Source organism: Antechinus flavipes, chromosome 4, assembly GCF_016432865.1.
Source record: "Antechinus flavipes isolate AdamAnt ecotype Samford, QLD, Australia chromosome 4, AdamAnt_v2, whole genome shotgun sequence".
NCBI classification, from domain to species: domain Eukaryota; kingdom Metazoa; phylum Chordata; class Mammalia; order Dasyuromorphia; family Dasyuridae; genus Antechinus; species Antechinus flavipes.
This window is the reverse complement of record NC_067401.1, coordinates 158570679-158592039: the sequence shown is the minus strand read 5'-3', so window position 1 is coordinate 158592039 and position 21361 is coordinate 158570679. Positions and strand designations below refer to the sequence as shown.

The window sequence follows — 21361 nt, the reverse complement described above, 5'->3', positions numbered from 1 at the left end:
TCTTGTCACTTTGTTAAAAACATGCTTAGGAATTACTTTAATCAATTTTTGTTCAAATACATAGAAGTATTTTTTTTTCATTTTTCCACCAAGCAATTGCAGAGGGTGACCAACTGAGTCAACTACTAACTTGTACCAAAGGCAAATATTTAATTGAATCCAATTTTTTAAAATAGTTATTAAGCACCTACTATGTGCAATGTATGACTGCTAGACACTTGCAAAAATAAAAATCACCACAGCCCTCAGGAATTTTTCAGATTCTACAATTTCAATTTCTGTTTTTATTAATAAGTTTTCAAAAAAATGTGTTGTTTATTATGACTTTGTCAAATTAAGTAAGCATTTTTCCATGGATTTCAGCTACTTCCAAAGCCTCACTCAACTGAAAGCAAATAATTTGGCCAGCTTGATGTCATATAGCCATTTATTATGGAGGCAGATGAAGTCATAATATCCCAGTTGCAAACTACATGAATGCAGCTTCTATTCCCATCAACTAACCACTACTGAAATAACATCTAGCACAGAGAGCTTTTCATAATTCAAGTTGCTTTTGATGGCTGAAGAGCTCAGGAGGTGCATAATACATTGTCCATCATGGATAGGTCTTAGAAGGTTGAAACATCTAGCATCAAAGATTCTCTGAGTTCATAAGATTTAGAAGTAAAAGCAACTTTGGAGATTATCTACATCTCTTATTTTACAGAAGAGAAAAATAAGTGTGCAAAGATCTCAAATATCTTATTTAACCTTTACAAAAATCATGATTCCCATCTATAAATTCTATTATTTAAGACTCTTCAATTAGGCTTTAAAGTAGCAATAATAGGTAGGCCTTTATTTTCATACTAATCTCCACATCAATCTCTCATTGATGCTTCATGTTGACATATAAAATTTGTTAGTTAATTTGTTTGTTTTTCTAACCCATATCAAATCTCTTTATAAATGTCTTATCTTCTTATAAAGTTGCAAGTTTCTTAAGAATAAAGATTATTTCATCTTTGTAACCCCATTGCCTAGCACTGTATATTGTATGTGATAGACACTTAATGAGGCAGGTAGATAGGACAGTGGATAGAGCATCAGGAAGACTCTTCTTCCAGAATTCAAACCTGGCTTCAGACACTCATTAGCTTTGTAATCCTGGACAAGTCAATCCTTCTTGCCTCAGTTCCTCATCTATAAAATGAGCTGGAGAAGGAAATGGAAAACTACTCCCATATCTTTACCAAAAAAACCCCAAAGGGGGTCATGAGGAGTTATATATAAAACTGAAACAACTAAATAGCAAAAGCATTTAATACATATTTATTGCATTGGTATTTGTTTCTACTCCATTTCCTTCAAAAAGCAACTCAATTTTCTTGGATGAGGGATAGTGCTCTATGAAGAAGAAGGGAAAGGATACAAAGGAAAATTATAGTTATATAAAAAAATATATATATTAATAAAAATTTATACTTTTAAAATATTAAGCTTAAGTATCTCCTATACCTGATTCCTTCACCTTAGGGCCATCATTCTCAAACTAGCTTGTAATGTAGTGACTTTATTTTGTTGTCTTTATGTTTATTCTATATATAATTATATATATATATATAATCTTTATTGTTTTTCCCATTAGGATATAAGTACATTGAGAACATGGATTATTGCTATTTTTGTAGTTATATCCCCAGAAACTAAACACAAATCATGCTAATTTTTAAAATACTAATAGAACCACAGTGTGATCTTGGGCAAGTCACAACTTTTCTGGGATATGATTTCTACAAAATTAGTGTGATGACTTCTAAGGTTCATTCTAATTCTAAATCCGTGAAACACTAAATCCAATAAATTACTTAGTAAAATTATTGAATCAAGGCAGTCCCTGTCTTTCAGAAGCTTATAGTCTAAACCTTGGTTCCCAAAATATATTTCTAGTTTCCTGAGATAGGAAGAAAACTCATAGGGGCATCAAGGGATATTTTAAATTTTCAATCTAATTTTTCAATAAATAGAACTATTAGTATTTCTTTTGGCCTAGGAACTCATGAAAAAATTACTGAGCCACTAAGTGAACTTATTACCTGAAAAAGTTTGAGGAACTCTGGTCTTAATAATATAAAAAGTACATAAAAGTATTTGAATTTTGTTTTTTAGAAACAATGTCTGGTACATACAATTTGGCATTTAGTTCCCAGAACTGGATATCATCTGTTATCCAAGGATTGCTAGGGAGACATCCTGATATGATAGGATCATTGGAAAAGAACTGTTCACTGTATTTCACAATTCTGAAAAAAAAAAAAAAAGATGAAAAGAAAATTGATCAATCCAGTGACAAAGTTTGAGTCCAGGAAACCAATAATGAAAAACCTTTCCCTCCTCTAAAATGAATTGGTAGACTATAGAAATATTACATAACATATTACCAACACGCTGCTTATTTTGCTTAACTATTCTTTCTTCTAGGAAGGGTTCTATTGGCTAAGGATGGATGGAAGGAGGTAATTGATTTTTTACATTGATATGTAGAAAACAATAATAAAACCCTTATTTTTTAAGTGTTATGCTATTAAAAAGAAAAAAGCACATCACCATTCAAGTGATTTCATCAATATTCTGTCAGTATCAGATTACCATGAACAAAACACTCCGTCTCTCAGCTCTAGGCATTTTCTCTGGCTATTCCCTATACCCAGAATACTCTCTCTCCTCAATTTCACCTATGGACTTCCTTAATTGCCTTTATCAGTCATCTAAAATCCCATTTTTTTTAACAGGAAATCTTCCTAAACTCCTCTTGGTTCTTATCTTTTCCATCCAATAATTATTTCTTACTTGTTATTTGTTTTGCACATTTTTTTTTTTGCATATTACTGTCCCCATAGGGTTGTAAGCACCTTAAGGGCAAGATCTATCTTTTATCTATTCTTATATCCCCCACTGTACTTTACACATAGTTGGATTAATAAGTTTTTTTGTTTGTTTGCTTTTCTTTCCTCTTTATCAACATAAACTTACAACTCTGAATCAGGTACTGAATCTGTGATAGATTTCCCAATTTGTTAGAGTCAAAAGTATGCTGGACCCAGTTCCAATTGTTTCTCAAAAGCCAGTTGTTAAATTTTCACTGAGAGCATTTACAACTTAAAAATTGGCAAATGGGGCAGCTAGGTGGCACAGTAGATAGAGCACCAGCCCTGAATTAAGGAGGACCTGAGTTTAAATCTGGTCTCAGATACTTAACACTTTCTAGCTGTGTGACCCTGAGCAAGTCACTTAACCCCAATTGCCTCAGCAAAAAAAAAAAAAAAATTTTTTTTAATTGGCAAATATTACAAATCAGGTCTGGATGAATTGTTTTGATTGTTTAAACTTAAGAAGTGATATAGAAAATGTTAATGATGCAGATTAAACTTACAAGTATATAGGTCATGGGTACATTTTTTTTTAAATCACTTGTTAAATACTCCTTAGAACACTATATACTAAGGAAATTGAAATTATCTTTCCAAGGGTCCCTAAACTTCACACAAAGAACGTTCTTCCATGGTCATGGATGATATTCCTGATTCAGCCAACTGCCTGGAAAAAATCTACCCTTGGTTGCAAAGGGAACCAAGTTGACACTCACTGGGTCAAATCATCACAAGTATCCTCTCTAAAGCAGGTTACAGTGTTGGCAACTACTTAATTTTCAGTGTGGTTATAAATTCCTTGTCTGACTTTAACAAATAGATACACATAAAATGCACATAAGCCCATGGTAAGTTACATATAAAATCTGAGATCTCAAAGTTTTAAAGGATTAGAGCTTGATTATTTTTCACTTTCAATATAACTGTAACCACTTGTGATGCATTTTTCAAATCAATTTTAGTTGCTACTCAATAATTCCATGAATTGCTTCTGTGAAAATAAATGAAAACTAATTAATCCTAAATTAACAACACTAATAATGTACTTATTTTACTTTATGTACTTTAAGATCCACCTTTTATATAATATTGATGGAACAGAATTGTATTATAAGAAATGACAAGGAAGATGGTCTCAGAAACCTAGAAAAACGTATGAAGTGATACAAAGTGAAATGAGAAGAAGCAGGAAAACATTATACACAGTAACCCCAATCTGTAACAATAATCAACTATGAAAGACTTAACTACTTTGGTCAATACAATGATCCATGTCATTTCTAAAGGACTGACCATGAAAAATGCTTTCTACACCCAGAGAGAGAAGTAATGAACTCTGAGTGCAAATGGGATTATGTTGTTTTTTTCATTTTTAAAATTTTTTTCTTGCCTTTCCTCCCCCCCCCCCAACCTGGTTAATAAGATATATGTTTCACATGACTATATATCATATTTCTTGCCTTTTCAATAGTTGGGGGAGGGAAAAATTTGGAGCTCAAAATTTTTTTTAATTGTTATTTCCTCCCCCATTTTTTAAATTAGTGTCTACCTTTTATGATTAGCATCTACCTTTTATATGATATTTAGAGTGTACTTCTATCATTTCTATATCTAAGGTTAAAATTTAAAGTTACATACAAACTTTATAATCAAATCTCTATAATTTCCTTTTATAAAAATATTCTTTTCATTTCTCTTCTCTTCTGTTCCAATCTATATTATTAAATGATAGTAACTAGCTGAACTCCTAAATACATTTGGTTCAATGCCACTTAAGCAGATTTCACTTTATGATCCTGGATGGTTAAATAAATGAGAAGGCTAATTATATTAACATATCTGGTAGTAATTCTTAGTATAATGTTAGGAGTTATGTGGGAATTCAATAAAATCTTATTGAATGTGTAAACTTGCTATGCCCTGATTCTAGTTCCTGCCTATTACGAATATACCACTGAAATACCAGCTAGGGGATAGCTTATTTCTTGGAACTATGGTTTGAAATCTTTTAAACTTGCCAAGTATTATAAGGAACAGCCTATTATCTGCAAAGCAGAAAAGGTGATGAGTCATCTTCATATACCAGTCCCTTTCACAAATATTTTATATGTATTTTTAAACACTTTCTTTCCTTGGAAAAAAAGAAATCTCTCATATTTGAAATTCACAGCTGATTCCATTTTTTTCCCTTATTTTCACAAATTTGTCATACATCAACAAAGAGGAACATTTCCTTATACATACAAAAACTAGAAGGGAAAAGAGGACTTTATATGAAAACTTTAATCTTCATTATACATAATTTGTGATTAGGTTTGGGGATTTTTTGCTAAAGAAAAGTCTATTTCAAATATGATATGGTTTTAATATTGCCTTTCTTAGCCCTTTCTGAACATTCTTCTGCTCAACTTTATTTTCAACATGCTTTTCTTTCTTTTTATAAATCACTATGACACATATACATGTTGTTCTCCTATATTATTGGGCATATTGCTTTAGATGAATAATAACTTTGATGTGGTTTCATTTTGTGACAGCAATGGTCATATATGTGTACTTCTGCCAACACTAGAATGATAACAGGTAAAACCAAATTAAACTTATTTCTCCATTTTTAATTAGTTCTCTATTAGGTACATAATCAGGAGCCAAACTGAGCTGTCTCCAGCACACCCTTACTTAAATGTCATTAAAAATCTTATTGTGAATCAAGGTTGGATTTGGGGATGAATACACTTAATATACACATCAAAAGTACACAAAGTTATATGTATGTTTTCATAATGAAGAATGAAACAATATTGCCAAAAGCTTACAGAAACATGATAAATTATGTAGGGATATGCTGCATATTAATTAACTTTTTAAAAGATATGAAAAAATTTAAGTTTTTTTGTTCTTAAGACATATAAGCAATACCCAGCTTTTCATGACCACATTTTTTTAAGTTTTCTTGCCAAAGATCCTGAAGTGGTTTGTCATTTCCTACTCCAGCTCATTTTACAGATGAGGAAACAAAAGCAAATAGGGTTAAGTGATTTGTCCAGGTTAGTAAAGGTCAAAGGCCTCATTTCAACTCAGGAAGATGAGTCTTCCTGACTCTGGGGCCACCATTCCACCTAGGTATCCCATAAGGTTTGTTATATGTCACTAAATTTATTTTACTTGTCCCAGTTCATTCACAAGCCACTGTAACTCTCTCCCCCACAAATAAAAGCCCTTTCTTATAATGTAAACATTCTGAACTTAATGCCAAATTAAGTTTAAAAAGTAGTTACAACAAAGGGGAATATTATAAATTAAAATTTTTAAGTATGTAAAATTCATAATGTTTATTATGCCAATAAAATTATTTTACTGATTTTTGGCTAATTTATATGACACTGAACACTCCATCTCCTCTCCAAAAAGTAAAAGTCCTTCAGTATAACAAATAGATTCCTATAAAACAAATCTATATATTGGCCAAGTCAGAAAATGCATGTCTCATTCTGCACTTCTAGTATATCTTCTCTCTGCCAAAGGATAGAGATTATAATTTATCATCAGTCTTCAAGAGTTATTATTAATTGGTCATTTATTTGATCACCACTATTGAGGATTTTACAAATGTTTTTCTTTATAATGTTGTAGTAATTACATAAGTAGTTATTCTGGTTCTGCTTATTTAACTCTTCATTACTTCATAAAAGTCCTCCCAAGCTTCTCTGAATCCATTCCTTTCAACATTTCTTATGGTTCAATAATACTCCATTAATATTCTTTCAATTATTCCCCAAGTGATAGGCACTCACTTTGTTTCTCCAGTTCTTTGAAACAACAAAAAGGTTATAAATATTTCTGTATATATGAGTCCTTTTTATCATTTTCTGATCACTTTGAGGAAGAGGACAGTGAGAGAATGAATGTTATATGCTTATTAGTAAATGATATAACTGGATCAAAGGGTATGAGTAGCTTAGTGATTTGGGAGATAAAATTTCAAATTACTTTTCAGAATGATTGGACCATTTCACTGTGCAGACACATTAGTCTGTGACTCTCTAGAGACCCCTCTAAAAAGTGTCATTTTTTTTGTCAGGTTTGCCAATTTGATCATTCTAAAGGAAAAATGTATATTATCTTATTAGTAGTGATTTAGAGTTTTTTTTAATATTATTAATGATGGCTTTATTTCTTCTTTGGGGAATTCCCTGTTCATATCCTTTAACCATTTGTCTTCTGGAAAATAGCTTTTGGTCTAATATTTTTGTATCAATTTCCTATACAGTCACTCTTCAATATTCGTGCATTTAACTTGCCTGAATTCAAGCGTTTGTATGGTTTTATTAGTAAACTAATGGTAGAGGGGAAAAATGAGAAGCAAAATTACATGCAAGTTTGTGGAGTAAATGGTATTCTACTTGGACACTTCACTGGTCTTGTTCTCCATATGATTGTAAAGAACTCCCCATGTATTCAATGCATTCATTTTCATTGTTTGCCTTTAAAATTCAAGTTGTGTTTTTCAATTATGCCTCCAAAGTGAAGTACAAGTCCTTTATGCTTTAGGCCAAAGAATACAAAATCAGTGATGCTACCTAATGTGAAAATAAAGGTGATAGATAAATTTCATATCATTATGTTTAATCACTGTCATCTTGAGTTTGAATTAACAAATCAAAGATTTGTTATATCTGCAAAAAAAGAGAAAAGTATTTATGGTAGTGTAGATTTCATGTGTTATGAAAAATAAATACTGTATGAAATTATTTTTTTATTTAGATATTAAGACAAGAGATCACAAGATTTTAGGGAATTATTAGCAAGAAAAAAGTTTTTGGATATTACCAATTTTATTTTTTGTATTGCATTTCAAGATTAAGAAAAATGTGCATTATGAGAAGGAATGTTTTATTATGAAGAATCATTTGCACAAAGAGTGCCCCATCAAATATTGTTCTACTCTCTTCACATATTTTTGAGTTTTGTGTACATAATTTGTACCACTGATAATTTTTCTATTTTTAAACTAGAATCGAATAGTTTTGATGATAGTATACCCATGCTTATTCTCTCAATTTCTTTTTTCCAGTCATAATAGTAGTGACAATAGACATCCTTGCTTTATACCTGATCTTTTTGGAAAAAGCTTGAGCACTTCTCAATTATGTGTAAGGCTAATTCTTGGTTACACAGATAGTTACTATTACCAAAGTAAAGAATGGTCCATGTATTTCAGTGCTTTAAAATGTTTTTTTAACATTAAGAAGTATTTTAATTCATCAATTATTTTTCTATATTTATTGACATAATGATGTGATTTTTATTGTTTCTTATTAATATGACTGATTATATAATATTATATATAGTTTTCCTAGTATTGGACCTCCACATATATAATATAAATACAATCTCATCATATTATCTAAATTGTTTTAAAATGCTGCTATGGTCTGTTATTTTATTCAATGTTTTAGTACCAATATGCATTAGATATTAGTCTACAATTTTTTTTCCTACTTTATCTCTGCCCATGTAAATACCAGGACCATACCTACCAGTGTAAGAAGTATAACAGGATCCCTTCATTTTTTTTTAGCAATTTATGTAATTTGATGTAATGTAATTACATTTATGTAATGTGATGATTTATTGTTCTTTGATGTTTTTAACATAAATTGTCTATAAATATATCTAGTTCAAAATATTTTGATGATGAGTGATTTAAATTTTTCATTTCTTACTCTTAATATTGGTATTTTATAACTATTCATCAAATTTATTTGTTATCTGCTGAGTTGGCATATAATTGGAAAGGATAATTTCTAATAATTTAATTTCTATTTGTTGTGAATTCTCCTTTTTAATTTTTCCTATTTTTTATTAGTCAACTCAAAGGTAATTTTTGTTTTCAGTCTTGTTTATCTCTTTTTTAAGTTATCTGGCTTTTCCTTGTGCAGTCTCTAATTAGTAGCTGGTTCCCCTGCTATCATCCTAAAATTCCCTAGTTAGATATTGGACATTATATTGGTTTCAGGCCTCTAGTACAGTACCCGCTTGCACTGGCACCAGAATTGGCTTGCATCTTACTGTGACTCCCAGTGCTCCAAGACCTCTATGGTCTTGGCCCTGCCTATCTCTATAGTGACCTATGAGAAATATCCCTCATTTCTATTTTAATAAACTAGGGTTGAGATTTGGCTTCTTATCTCCAGCTACTAAAGCTTAAGTTAGCTTGTGACCCTTCTGCTTAAAATGTTGGCTAATTGGCTTCCGGTCCCTTTGTAGTAGCTCATACTAGTTTTCCTCATATGACTTCTTTCTCTACCTATAACCAGCTTCTTATGACCCATTTATTAGCAAGAGTTCATACTGCCTTCCTTGATTTACCCTTTTACCATCCTTTGCCAGCTTTTTCCTATGTAGTTCTTAGCTGGAAGAAAGAGCTTATTTACATTTATTTTTGGTTCCCTTTTCATTAATCTTCCTGGAACTATTTTCAGATATGTGCTGGAATTTATTAGGAAGAACTAAATTTTACAACTACCTGGAAGTCTCAGCTCAACTTTCAAATATTTTGAACTAAAATTAATTTGTACATTACTTTGTAATTAACAGTAACCAATGGCAATTTGCTATTAACAGGCAATAACAATTTAGGTAATTAACTAGCCCCAGTAGTGATTTTGGGAGTAAGCTAGGGCTTGGACATCACATTAAGTTCTCATTTAGGCACTCAAACTTTGTGGCTGGCTTGAGATATAAGTACTGCCCCATTATTTTGTGCAAAAGTACATTTCCTTTAGATGAGGTCAGTGGTTTTGAATCAACACATATTTTTAGGCAGCTAGGGCATGTGGGAAAATGGTTATGTCTTCAACCTAGAGGGTGAGCACTTTGCCTACAGAGAAGTTAAAACCACATTGCATATTCCATGAGTCATAGAGAAGTCATCTGTACTTTAAGTTTGGTGTGGTGGAAAAAGGACACAGAAGATAGGTTTAAATCTTAGTTCCAACACTTACTAATTGTATGATCTGGGGCCACATCACTTAATTTTGTGTCACTTTCCTTTCCTCATCTATAAAATATGGATAATATTTATACTATCTAATATATGGGAGTGTTCTGAGGAAAGTATTTATGAAGCTTCAAATAAATTTGAGTCATTATTACTACACTGGAGATCAGTGTAACCAAAATCATAGAATTTTGATAAACAGGATGTGGCTTAGAAGTAAATCACAAGGCATGTGGCCACACTAAAGAAGATATCCTAATATCTATTCCAATGATGATTACAGTTCTAGCTAAGTATTTTTCATTAAATCATCTTTATTCCTGTTTATACTTCATTTTTTTAACCTGATCTTTATATTAGTTTGATCCTCCTCTTGTGAGGTGTGTTATATATAAATATTTTCATTTTCATTTTACACATTTTACAATTTACTTTACATAATACAATTTACATACAAACTAGGATTCAAAGAATTCAAGTGAATTGCCTAAGGTGATCACACATCATCAAAGTGGCTGAGCCAAGATTTAAACTCTTGTCTTTAGATTCCAAGTCAAGTATTCTTTTCACTTAAACAACAGCAAGAAAGCAATAACTTAACTACTATCCGAGGTCTAATGCAATCAGAAAAAATTTAATGAAAATAAGCTGTAACCCTAATATTTTTTTCAAACTGGAAAATGGACCTAAAAATTATTTATAAGCTTCTTTCTTGTCTATTTGCTTTCTGTTTAATGCTACTGAACAGTCTGGGGAAAGGCTACGGTAAAAAGTTATACCTTATCACTATTAGCTAAATAAAACTAAGGATTTTTATTCATTTTGATGTCAAAAAGAAGACATCACTATTTTCCATCCTAATAATGCTATGATATTGAGAAATGAGTGAAGATGTAGCTAAAGGCTTTAGAATTAGTAAGACCTGGGTGCTCCTACTATTATGTGTTCATCAAATCAATCTGAAACTCTCAGGACCTGGGTAACTCTTTAAGACTAAAAGTTATAGATGAGTTGCTGCTCTTCAAGAGAAGAGATATCTCCTATGATGTGAGTTCTCTAGCTCAATGAAATTATATGACTAGATGCCCCCCAAAGTGCTAATTTTCTCTGAGTACTTGATTAACCACATTATAGCTAATTCTGCAGGAATAAATAAAATCTGTTCTTATTTGCCCAGAAAACTTCCAGAGCTAAGAAGAAATCTGTGAAGTAGAATACTTAATTTTTTTTTTGTAAATTATTCTTTGGGAAATCATTGTGTCCCTTAGAAGGTTGTGAAAGATATTATGGAGGTTATAACTGGGAAAGTTTCAGCTATACCAGAAATTAACCTATGAGTACTATGATTCAACTGTGATCAATTAAATGTGTGATCTGTAACAGCTACACAAATATACCATGATAAAATCTTACTCTTCTGACACTTACTAGTTGTGTCATGGACAAATCACCTCATCTCTCTAAATTTTAATTTCCTAATCTGTAAAATGAGGATAAAATAGTAACTATTCGCAGGTCTATTCTCAGATTCAAATAAGATGTTGCACATGAACTCTTTGTAGAGCTGAAAGTTCTCTGTACTACCACAGGAGGCTATGGGTTGTTCAGAATTGGAGTCTTCAATAAAAGGTTGGAGGACCATTTGTTAAGTATATTAAAGAGGACTTTCCTTTTTTATGGATTGAATTAGAGGTCTCCTTTTACTCTGAAATACTGTGATTTTTGAAATGTCTGCAGGTATTATTCAGAACCTTTTGTTGGTGACTGCAAATGCTTAATGATAGTAGCCAACAACCCATCTTGGTGATCATTCTAAAATTAAAACTGGAAATATAGCTGGTCTCCAAAGACATTTTGCGTTTTCCTTAAAGTATCATCTTTGATATGGCCCAGTGCAGTTTCAATCACTAGGGATCTACTCTAAGATTTCACTACTAGTTAGAGTTCATTTATTCTTTTTCATATTCTTTGGTTTATTCTAATATATATATTTATTCTAACTATGGCTTTTTTTTACTTTGATAAAGAGATATTCTAGCTATTCATTCTGGCTTTTATTAACTAGCATTTGGTGAAAGGGGCTAAGATGGTAAGGATGAGTTATATGATCAGATGTATATTTTGAAATATTTAGCATCCTACCTTTAGACTACACATATCTGAAGTGTGGTAGAAATATATATATATATGTATGTATATATATATATATATATATTAATCTAATAATATTTTTGGATATAGAAGGGAGAAGCTTGCAGTCAGTCATGACCATCTTTTTGTTCCTCACAAAGTTGTAAGTTACAATTTCCCTTGAGAAAGGGATGGAATAGATTCCAGATTAAATATCTATCCATACTGCACATGGGCTAGGCATATCTTTACATATACACAGCACAACCACTTCCATTTAGCACTTGTTTAAAATTTCACCTCTATTATTATAAAGTCAGTAACATACCCTCCAAGAGAGACTGATGATTTCACTGTAGTTCTCATTAAAGCCTGTTGGTAGTACATGATCTGTAAGGAACAAAAATATTAGAAGATGTCCAATCTTTCATTCTCTAAATAGTATCTATTTAGATTGCCAAATCACCTCTAATGGACTAGTTCCCCCTCCTCAAAGCATAGGTTGAAAGTGTCCTCATCAATACCAGAAGCTATGCTTCATGGTTGATGGGTAACTCTTTACCAATCTTTCATTTATTATTTAAAAGGCAAGACACTGATTGAAAAATGCTCTACAAATTCTTAAACAGAGAGATGGGAAAACAGACTCTGAATCATTATCTTCCTTTTTTTTATTATTAAAGCTTTTTATTTTCAAAACATAAGCACAGATAATTTTTCAACATTGATCCTTGCGGAGCCTTGTGTTCCAAATTTTTCTCTCCTTCCCCTCACCCTGACACATTATCTTCTTTCACAAATTGTTGATAAACTCCAGTGCTTAAAAAAAAAAAACCACAGCAAGTAATAATGCCTGAAATAGATAATACCTTCACCACTACCAGGCTTTAAAGTTAATATTAAATAACCCCTTGTCTTCTTTCCTTTCTCTGCTCCATCCCCAGAAGCACAATTTCCTTCCCTGGTCAATCCAAGCACCAAAATACATAATATGCCTCTGTAGGAACTACTTCAGATCCAGGAATGGCCATTAATGATTTTCTATCTTGAACCGACTTTGAAAGGGCCTATGGAAGGAGGTGAGGGAAGAAGTAATTAATGAACAAAGGCTACAGTAGGATGGACAAAACACTTGGTCCAATCCCAGATTCACAGACAGCAGGACAGCCCAGTTCAAACCCTAGAAATCAAACCCATTAGAAAGCCAATGTCTTTATAGAAATGATAGAAATTTCAAGATCTATCACATTTGTTGCATTATACAAAATTTAATCTTAGTGGAGTTTATTAGAGTAATTACCTCTTTTCTGATCAAGCTAATTGTTTTTTTCTGTAAAAACAAAACACAAAAAAAATCATTAAGCAATTAACAAAATAACTTCCAAAAAATAAGCTTATCTCTTCCTTATTTGAATAACTGAGCCTCTCCAAACCTGATCAACCAAACCACAGAAGAGCTGAGTTAAAAAAAAAAAAAAAAAAAAAAAAAAAAAAAAAGATGTAGGTCTGATCTGCCAATATCATGTTCCATTGCTCTAAGAGCACTATCAATGAATCTTAGGGTTAGGTATGAGTTGGTTTGATTCTAACAATGTATATGGATGCACCTATAATATAAAACTGAAACAATGAATAATATTAGCTTATATTTATACAGTATTTTAAACCTTGGAAACAGTATTATTATTCCTACATTTCAGAACTCAGGTAGAATACACAAAATCTATACAGCAAGTGGCTAAGTTCATATTTAAGTATTTTGCTTATACCAGCCTGTTGGGTCTAATTGAGTCTTGAGTTTGGGTTTTTAGCCTTTCTCTGCTATATATCTATCTGTCTACATAAGTTATATAAACATATAAATATGTATACATATATATTTAGGATATTTTATATACATATACACATGCATATATATGTGCATATGTAATACATATATATGTGTATCCTCCTCTTTTTTCCTACTCCAGTGCCACCCTTTCCCATTAAATATAAAGTTACTTTTAGCCTTATTTTTAGTCATGGTTTTTTGACACTGATATTGTTTTGTGCTTTGACTCATAAATTCTAGGATGAATCTTAAAATTTATTTATCTATATTATTTATAACTAACAATTCTTATATCGAGGATCTACAATTTTATTAGGCTGGGAACCATTGTAACTTAATAAATAAGTCTTAGAAAGTTGATGAAGTTAATGGTAAGATTTTAATTCAGATTTTCCTGACACTGTCTGGTATTCTCCTTACTATTCTATCCTATCTCTTGATTAAGTGCTTAACTAGCAATAAAACCACAACTCTGAAGAGCTTTGTTTTAGATATTCTGAATCACTTGAGTCCTTAAAATACTTGGCCCATTCTGCCAACCATGAAAATAAGTACTGGCTCCCATACCCAGGACCAATATAAACAAACAAACAGATAGATAGATAAAGTCAATGAGTAAATAAATAAACACATTTCTAACAAGAAGCATGAAACAGAATCACTTTTCAATTTCATTTTTGTTTTTGACAAGATGGGGGGGTGGGGACAGAAGGGAGAAGAAGATGGGAGAAAGATGGAAAAAAAGTTCTTTGCCTCATTTAAATCCAATTCATTTGTAAGACAATACATCACTATCCTAATGTCACTGGCTCCTTTTTAGAATGAAGAACAAAAAAACAACAAAGATGATGGGAAACAGAAAAGAGAACTATAGAAGGATATGTGTAAAATATAGAAGCCTCTCTACCTCACCTCTTTTCACCACTACATGCACCTTCAATCATTTCTTTTGACTTACTGATCAAGATAGCAAGGGTAGCATACTTCTTGCTTCCCGATGTCATTTCTAGGTTCTTCCTCTGCCTCCATCATTCAGTAACCTCTTCTCCCTAGGGATTCATGCTATTCCTATCTACCACTCAATCAATATCTGGGTAGGTATTGTTTACACACCTCCAGATAACTCCCCTTTATATATCAACGAACCCAATACGTGGCTCCCAATTTTTCTCTCCTCTTCAATTCTTGTCCTCATAATTAGGGAACTAAAACATGCATATCGACTCTCCCTTAAATACCCTAACCATTCATTTCCTCAATTTAGTCATTTTTCATGATTTACACCTTCATTCTACCTCTTAGCTGCACACAAAAAATGTCATAACCTTGATCTTGCCATCATCTACCAACATACCACCTCCACATTGAAGAATTCTGAAATTCCCTTAACAGATCATACATAACCTATTGGCTTCTCACCTCTCCCTCTGCCTTCCCTTACAAAACCCAGAACCCTCCATTATCTCCCAGGTTATTTTCTTTGCACTTAGTCACTCTCTCCTTTTTTCTTCAACTTAACCTCATGGTGAACTGATTCAACTTTACACTGTTTACCTAGCTCCTTATCATTTTGTGAATTTTGCCCTGCTAAGTCTCAACCTTGGAGCACAACTTTCATTTGCCACTTTCATTTATTCAACTATACATTTCACCTATACAGCTAAACACTTGCTACTGAATGATGGTAAAGAAAATCACACATTCTGACACACGTTTATATTACACAACTTCAACTGGGCTCTCACTGCTGCTAAACTATCCTATCCTATTTCTCCCCTATCAGTTACTAACCCACTCTCTATAGTGACTCTTCCAAACTTTTTCATTCCTCCTCATGGCTTGTCCTTTCCCTACCCTCTCCCAAATAAGAACTTTTTCTCTTATTTTAAAGAAAAAAATTGAAGCCATTTGCCATGAGCTCCCTCTTCTCCTCCCTTCCTCATCTCATATCACTCATATACCTTCTATTATTACCTATTACTTCAAACCTATCTCATATGATGGGAAGGACTTATTCCTTACCAAAGCTAATCTAGAGAGGTTACATGTTCTAGTGATCCCATTCCTTCTTGCCCCCTCTGTCACACCCACTCCATCACTTATTCTCAATTTTTCCCTGTTTATGAAAACAAGGTTCATACTTTACTGTCTAAAAACATGGTCATGCCCCCCCACATTCTGGAAGGAAAAAAAACCCTCTCTTGATCTTTCCATCCTTACTCTCATTCTCTAATTCTTCTGCCCTTTGTGGCTGAAGTCCTCACAAAAGCCATCTATAATAAGTCCTCCATCTTTTCTCCTCTCACTCTGTTCCTAACCTCTTATAATCATTCTACTGAAAGTGCTCTCTCCAAAGTTACCAATAATTTCTTAGTTGTCAAATCCAATGGCTATTCTCAGTCTTCATTCTCCTTAACCTCTCTGCAGCCTTTTACACTGCTGATCACTCTCTTCTCCCTCCTTTCTAGGTTTTTGGGACTTCAAATTCTCCTGGTTCTCTTTTTACATATTTTACCACTCTTTCTCTGTCTTCTTTGCTGAATTCTCATCTATATAATTCCTTCTGACCATAAGTTCCCCAGAAGATTCTGTGTTGGGCCCTCTTCTCTTTCCTTTCTATACTATATCACTTGCTGATCTCATCAGTTCTCGTGGAATTAACACTAATGTGGAACTACACTAATGATTCTCAAATCTACATATCCTAAGCTATATTCTTCGCTGACTTCTAATTTAACATCTCCGATTCTCTTTCAGACATCTTGAACTGAATGTCTAATAGACATCTTAAGCTCAATATGTCCAAAATGCAATGCATTATCTTTCCCCCTCAACCCAAGGCCTTCCTTATTATTGTAGAGATACCATCCTCCAAGTCCCCCAGATTCACAATCTAGGAGTCATTATCAACTCCTCCCTATCTATAACCCCCCACATAGAAGATATTGCAAAGGTCTATCAATTTTACCATTGTAACAATTGTCAGTTATACTTGTCAGTTATACCTCCTTCTCTCTTCTGATGTCACTGCCACTCTAGTGTGGGCCCTTATCACCTCATACCTAGACTACTTGCTCCAAGCCTCTTCAAACCATTCAGCCACTAATGTGATTTTCCTAAATCACAGGTCAGACAAAGTCTTCCCTTTGCTCAATAAGCTCCAGTGGCTCCCTATTGCCTACAAGATCAAATACAAAAATATTCCACTCAGCATTTAAAGCCCTTCACAACTTACCCCACCCAACCTTTCTAGTCTTCTTATACTTTTCTCCTGTCATACTATGATAGTGACCTCCTGGCTATATCACAAATAAGACACTCCCTCTCTAGGCTCCAGAAATTTTTTCTGGCCTAAATGTTCTTTCTCCTCATCTCTGCTTCTTGCCTTCCCTGGTTTCCTGTAAGTCTCAACTAAAATCCCATCTCCAACAGGGAGCCTTTTCCAAAGCTCCCTTAATCCTAACGTTCTCTCTCTGTTAATTATTTCCTATTTAGCCTGCATACAGCCTATCTCTCATTAGATTGTTGAGGGTACAGGATTTTGTCTTTTGTTTATTTATCTACAGCACTTAGCACACTGCTAGTGTGGCATGAAGTATGTGCTTGATAAATTTTTACTGAATCATTGATCACTGAATACGGGGAGAGTCAACATAAATTGCTAAGTCAGATAACAGTTTTGTAGTTAGCAATTTTTTGAAAATAATATAAAAGACTGGCCTACGCCAAAGAGTCATTTCAGTCATGTCTAATTCTCCATGACCCTATCTGGGTTTTCTTGGCAAAGATACTGCAGTGGTTTGCCATTTCTTTCTACATCTCATTCTACAGATGAAGAGACTGAGGGTTAAGTGACATGCCCAAAGTTAATAAATGCTCGAGACTGGATTTGAATTCAGCTTTCCTGATTCCACGGTCAGTGCTCTATGCTCTGAACCAGTTACCTAGAACCTAATATGTAGTTAATAAATAATATTAATAATGCAGATATTTACAACAGATTTATATGTAGACTTATAAGATACTGGATCCTCCTAATAAGGTATGATTGATCATATGTGGGTAAGAATTTGGATTTATCCACTGTTCAAAAGGGGAGTCATATTTTTTACAGATTTAGATGTTAACCCATTAGAGAGACAAAATAGAAGTATACCATATTTCTTCTAAGTGAATTCCTCCCTACTCAACTGGAGAAAGATTATATGCTGAAAAATAGAATGATCCTATTTCTTAGAAAGCAATAAAATCAAACAAATACTGAAAAGGTAACTATTTCCCTAGAATCTCAAGAATTATATGAATGGCAAATAAGGAAAATGCTCTCAAATTAACAGTGCTGTCATAGGGAAATGATACCATATGCTGCCTGGATATAAATTTTCATACATACCCCCACAAAAATGCCAAAGATAGATATGTCAGCATTATCCTTAAATGAATGAAATGCGGTGGGGGGGGAAGCATATAGTTTTAATCTCTTTTTTAGTTTCTTCATGAATATTAAAAATTACTGCTTTTCCAAACTAAAACCTTCTCCAGACCTTTCCCTTTAGGAAAACGATAAGAACAAAATCTAGGGCCTTCCTTTGAATTAGAGTAAAGATGATAACCAAATTTAACTCTTGTCTAGATAGAATCACTGTCTTCTCACCCACCTGGGGTGAGTGGTGTCATGACCTTAAAGTCAGTATCTTCTCTTTTGAAATTCAAGGTTAAGATAATGATCACAAGAAGGAACTATTAAGGAGAAAGAAGGAAATGGATAGTCAGTATTCTGGAATGTTAACCCCAAACTCTATTTTAATATATTATGATCATTTCTTTGTTCAAGATTCTAGTCAATATTATCTGATCTTTTTGGAGCCAAGAGCCCTGCTAGCAAGCATTGGGGATTATGCCAGTTTGGACATATCTCTCTTTCAAAGCTAAAAATTACTTAGAGATTGTTAAATAAATTGTTTCTATAAGATTTGAGCCTAAATCATAGAGAATGGTATTAATATTAGTATATCTTCCTTTGACAATAATCAAAAGAGAACTGCAAATATGTCAGTGAATCCTCAATATGCCGTAGTTTAAATAAAGACATGTCACCCTGCAGCTACACTTGTGAGTCAACAGCACTACTGTTTTAAGTGATACAAAATGAAAATAGTTTTCTATTCTAGTTCTTGTGGTTTCCTTTTGGCCTAATACTTTTGTTTCCATGACCATAATCAGAGGCTTTTACAAAATGAACAGCGAAAACAGAATGTACTTTATTTGATTTTGTTACTCTGATAGGGTTTTGCATTTGGGATTTTTTTTTGTTTGGTTTGTTAAGAGCTTTTTGGGTCATTGTATGTATGTAACTTTTTAAAAAAATGTTCCATATTAACAAACATCTTCTAAATATCTTGTTGTAATATGTACTTTGTAAAGACAAGTCCATCATTTCCAACAACTCTCTTCCTCCCTCAGGAAGGAAGAAGGAAGGAACGAAGGAATGAAGAAAGGAAGGAAGGAAGCAAAAAGAAAAAGGAAAAAGGGAGAGAAGAAAGGAAAAAGGGCAGGAATAAGAAAAAGGAAAGAAGGAAGAACAAATCATATTTGTGTAAGTAAGTTTGTGTTAACTTGTATTTAGCAGTTTTTTCATCCCTTTCTAAATGATTTCATCAGAGGTACATCCCACATAGCTTAACACTAAAAAAGGTTGTCCCAAAAAAACCTCAATGTTGATCAGAGAATATTACCCATCTTGATTTGTATTCACAAGATGACATGCTAAAAGACATTAAGACTTCAATTCTGGGAATCAAATATTCTTCTTTAAAGCATGTGACTCCCACCCACATGCACACCTTCCATAATGAATCATTTTCTAGAGACCTTTAAAAGCTTTTCTATTTTCCTCTTCAAAGAGGTTCCAGAGGCTGGAATAAGACTAAACCTCTAAAACCTCCTGCAAAAATGCACCAATTTAAAGGCAAGTGACAATGCTATCTATGTACACATGCGGATACCATCACTTCCTGGCCCAAATTGTCTGGAAAAACAAGATACATTCTCTACCAGCCTCAGTCCCCAAATCTTAGGCTATTTAGGAATACACCATTATCCATTTTTATTTGGGTCAGGAGCTGTGATTTCTTTGATGCTAAGGACTCCTAGACTGAAAACCCCTCCATTTTGCAAATTGACCACTCAGCTATCATTTATAATCTTGGAGAGTTGCTCAGAGTAGTAAGAGACTGAGTGGTTTTCCTATGTATCCATAGCTAGTATGTAAATGAAGTTGGATTTGAACTCAGATCTTCCTTACTCCAAAATACCTCTGTGCACTACACTATGTACTCCTCATATTTAGGTCTTTTTATATTATCTCATAGATAGGTAGATGCTGCAGTGAATAGAGTGCGGGGCCTGCAGTCAGGAAGACCTGAGTTACGACAGGGTAATATTTTCTTATCAACATTGAGGTTTTCTCGGGACAACCTTTTTTAGCTTTAAACTATGTGGGATGTATCTCTGATGAAGTCATTTAAGAGGGGATTCAAAAAAAAAAAAAAAAACTGTCCAATGTAGACAAGTGACTTCAGACACTTATAAGCTGTGAGACCCAAGGCAAGTCCCTAACTCTGTCTCAGTTTCTTCATCTCTAAGATGAGCTAGAGAAGGAAATGGCAAACTATTCCAGCATCTTTGCCAAGAAGACCAAAATGGGGTTACAAGGAGTCAGATACAACCGAACAATAATATATACTATCTCATATGTCTTGGACTCCATTCACTTAGCCTTCTGATGAGTCCTCCTACTGAAGTGGTAGTTGCTTGTTTTTAGTTAGCTGTCTCCATTTTAGCAGGCTTCCTTTTAGACAGACTTTCCAGAAAGAACCTAAAGATAAGTAGAAACTATTTCATGTACTTAATGTGTTTACTTTTTTTGGAAATGTTCTTTCTCTTACAACCAAACTATTTCCTATATACTAGAAACAGCGGTCTAAATGGATGACCTAATCAGAATTCTCTTTCACTTTTCCCAATGCTCTTTTTTTTTTACAATAAAATAGTTTAACATAAAAAATAATAATAACATAGGTAAGATTATAGAATAATAATGGAAAGGGATTTATAGGTCTTCTCCTTTGAAATACTTTAAAACAATTATTGAGGAAACCAAAGCCCAGTGAAAGGAAATGGCTGTGATTTGAACCCAGGTCCTATCCCTCCAAATCCAGTCATCTTCTCACTGTACCACATGGCACAGATAAACAGTCAAACCAAATCATAGTCTAAGACATGGCAAATAGAATGAAACATTTCATATATTCTCATTTTCATCTCTACTTCCCCTTAGTAGATGCATCTGTTAGGCATACTGAAGTTCAGAGTGAAAAGAAAGTGGAATACAAGGTTCCAGGACTATGGAAGGCACACAACTTGCAAGAGAATTACAATTCTCATCTTTTTATTGCACGACAGACTGAGGCCATCACAAGCACA

General features: G+C 33.2%; 2 protein-coding genes across 3 annotated transcripts in view; one reads left to right on the top strand and one right to left on the bottom strand.

Annotated features, from left to right (window-relative positions):
- ARSG (arylsulfatase G) overlaps nucleotides 1-21361 on the top strand; it is a 996823-nt gene that overhangs the window by 517866 nt on the left and 457596 nt on the right. The window lies entirely within an intron of this gene.
- RGS9 (regulator of G protein signaling 9) overlaps nucleotides 1-21361 on the bottom strand; it is a 90238-nt gene that overhangs the window by 20426 nt on the left and 48451 nt on the right. For both annotated transcript variants that reach the window (XM_051995246.1, XM_051995247.1), the window contains exons 10-12: nucleotides 13346-13375; nucleotides 12374-12435; nucleotides 2172-2285 (exon numbers count right to left, since the gene is read on the bottom strand). In XM_051995246.1, coding sequence (XP_051851206.1) covers nucleotides 2172-2285; nucleotides 12374-12435; nucleotides 13346-13375 — 206 coding nt within the window. The remainder of the gene's footprint in view (nucleotides 1-2171; nucleotides 2286-12373; nucleotides 12436-13345; nucleotides 13376-21361) is intronic.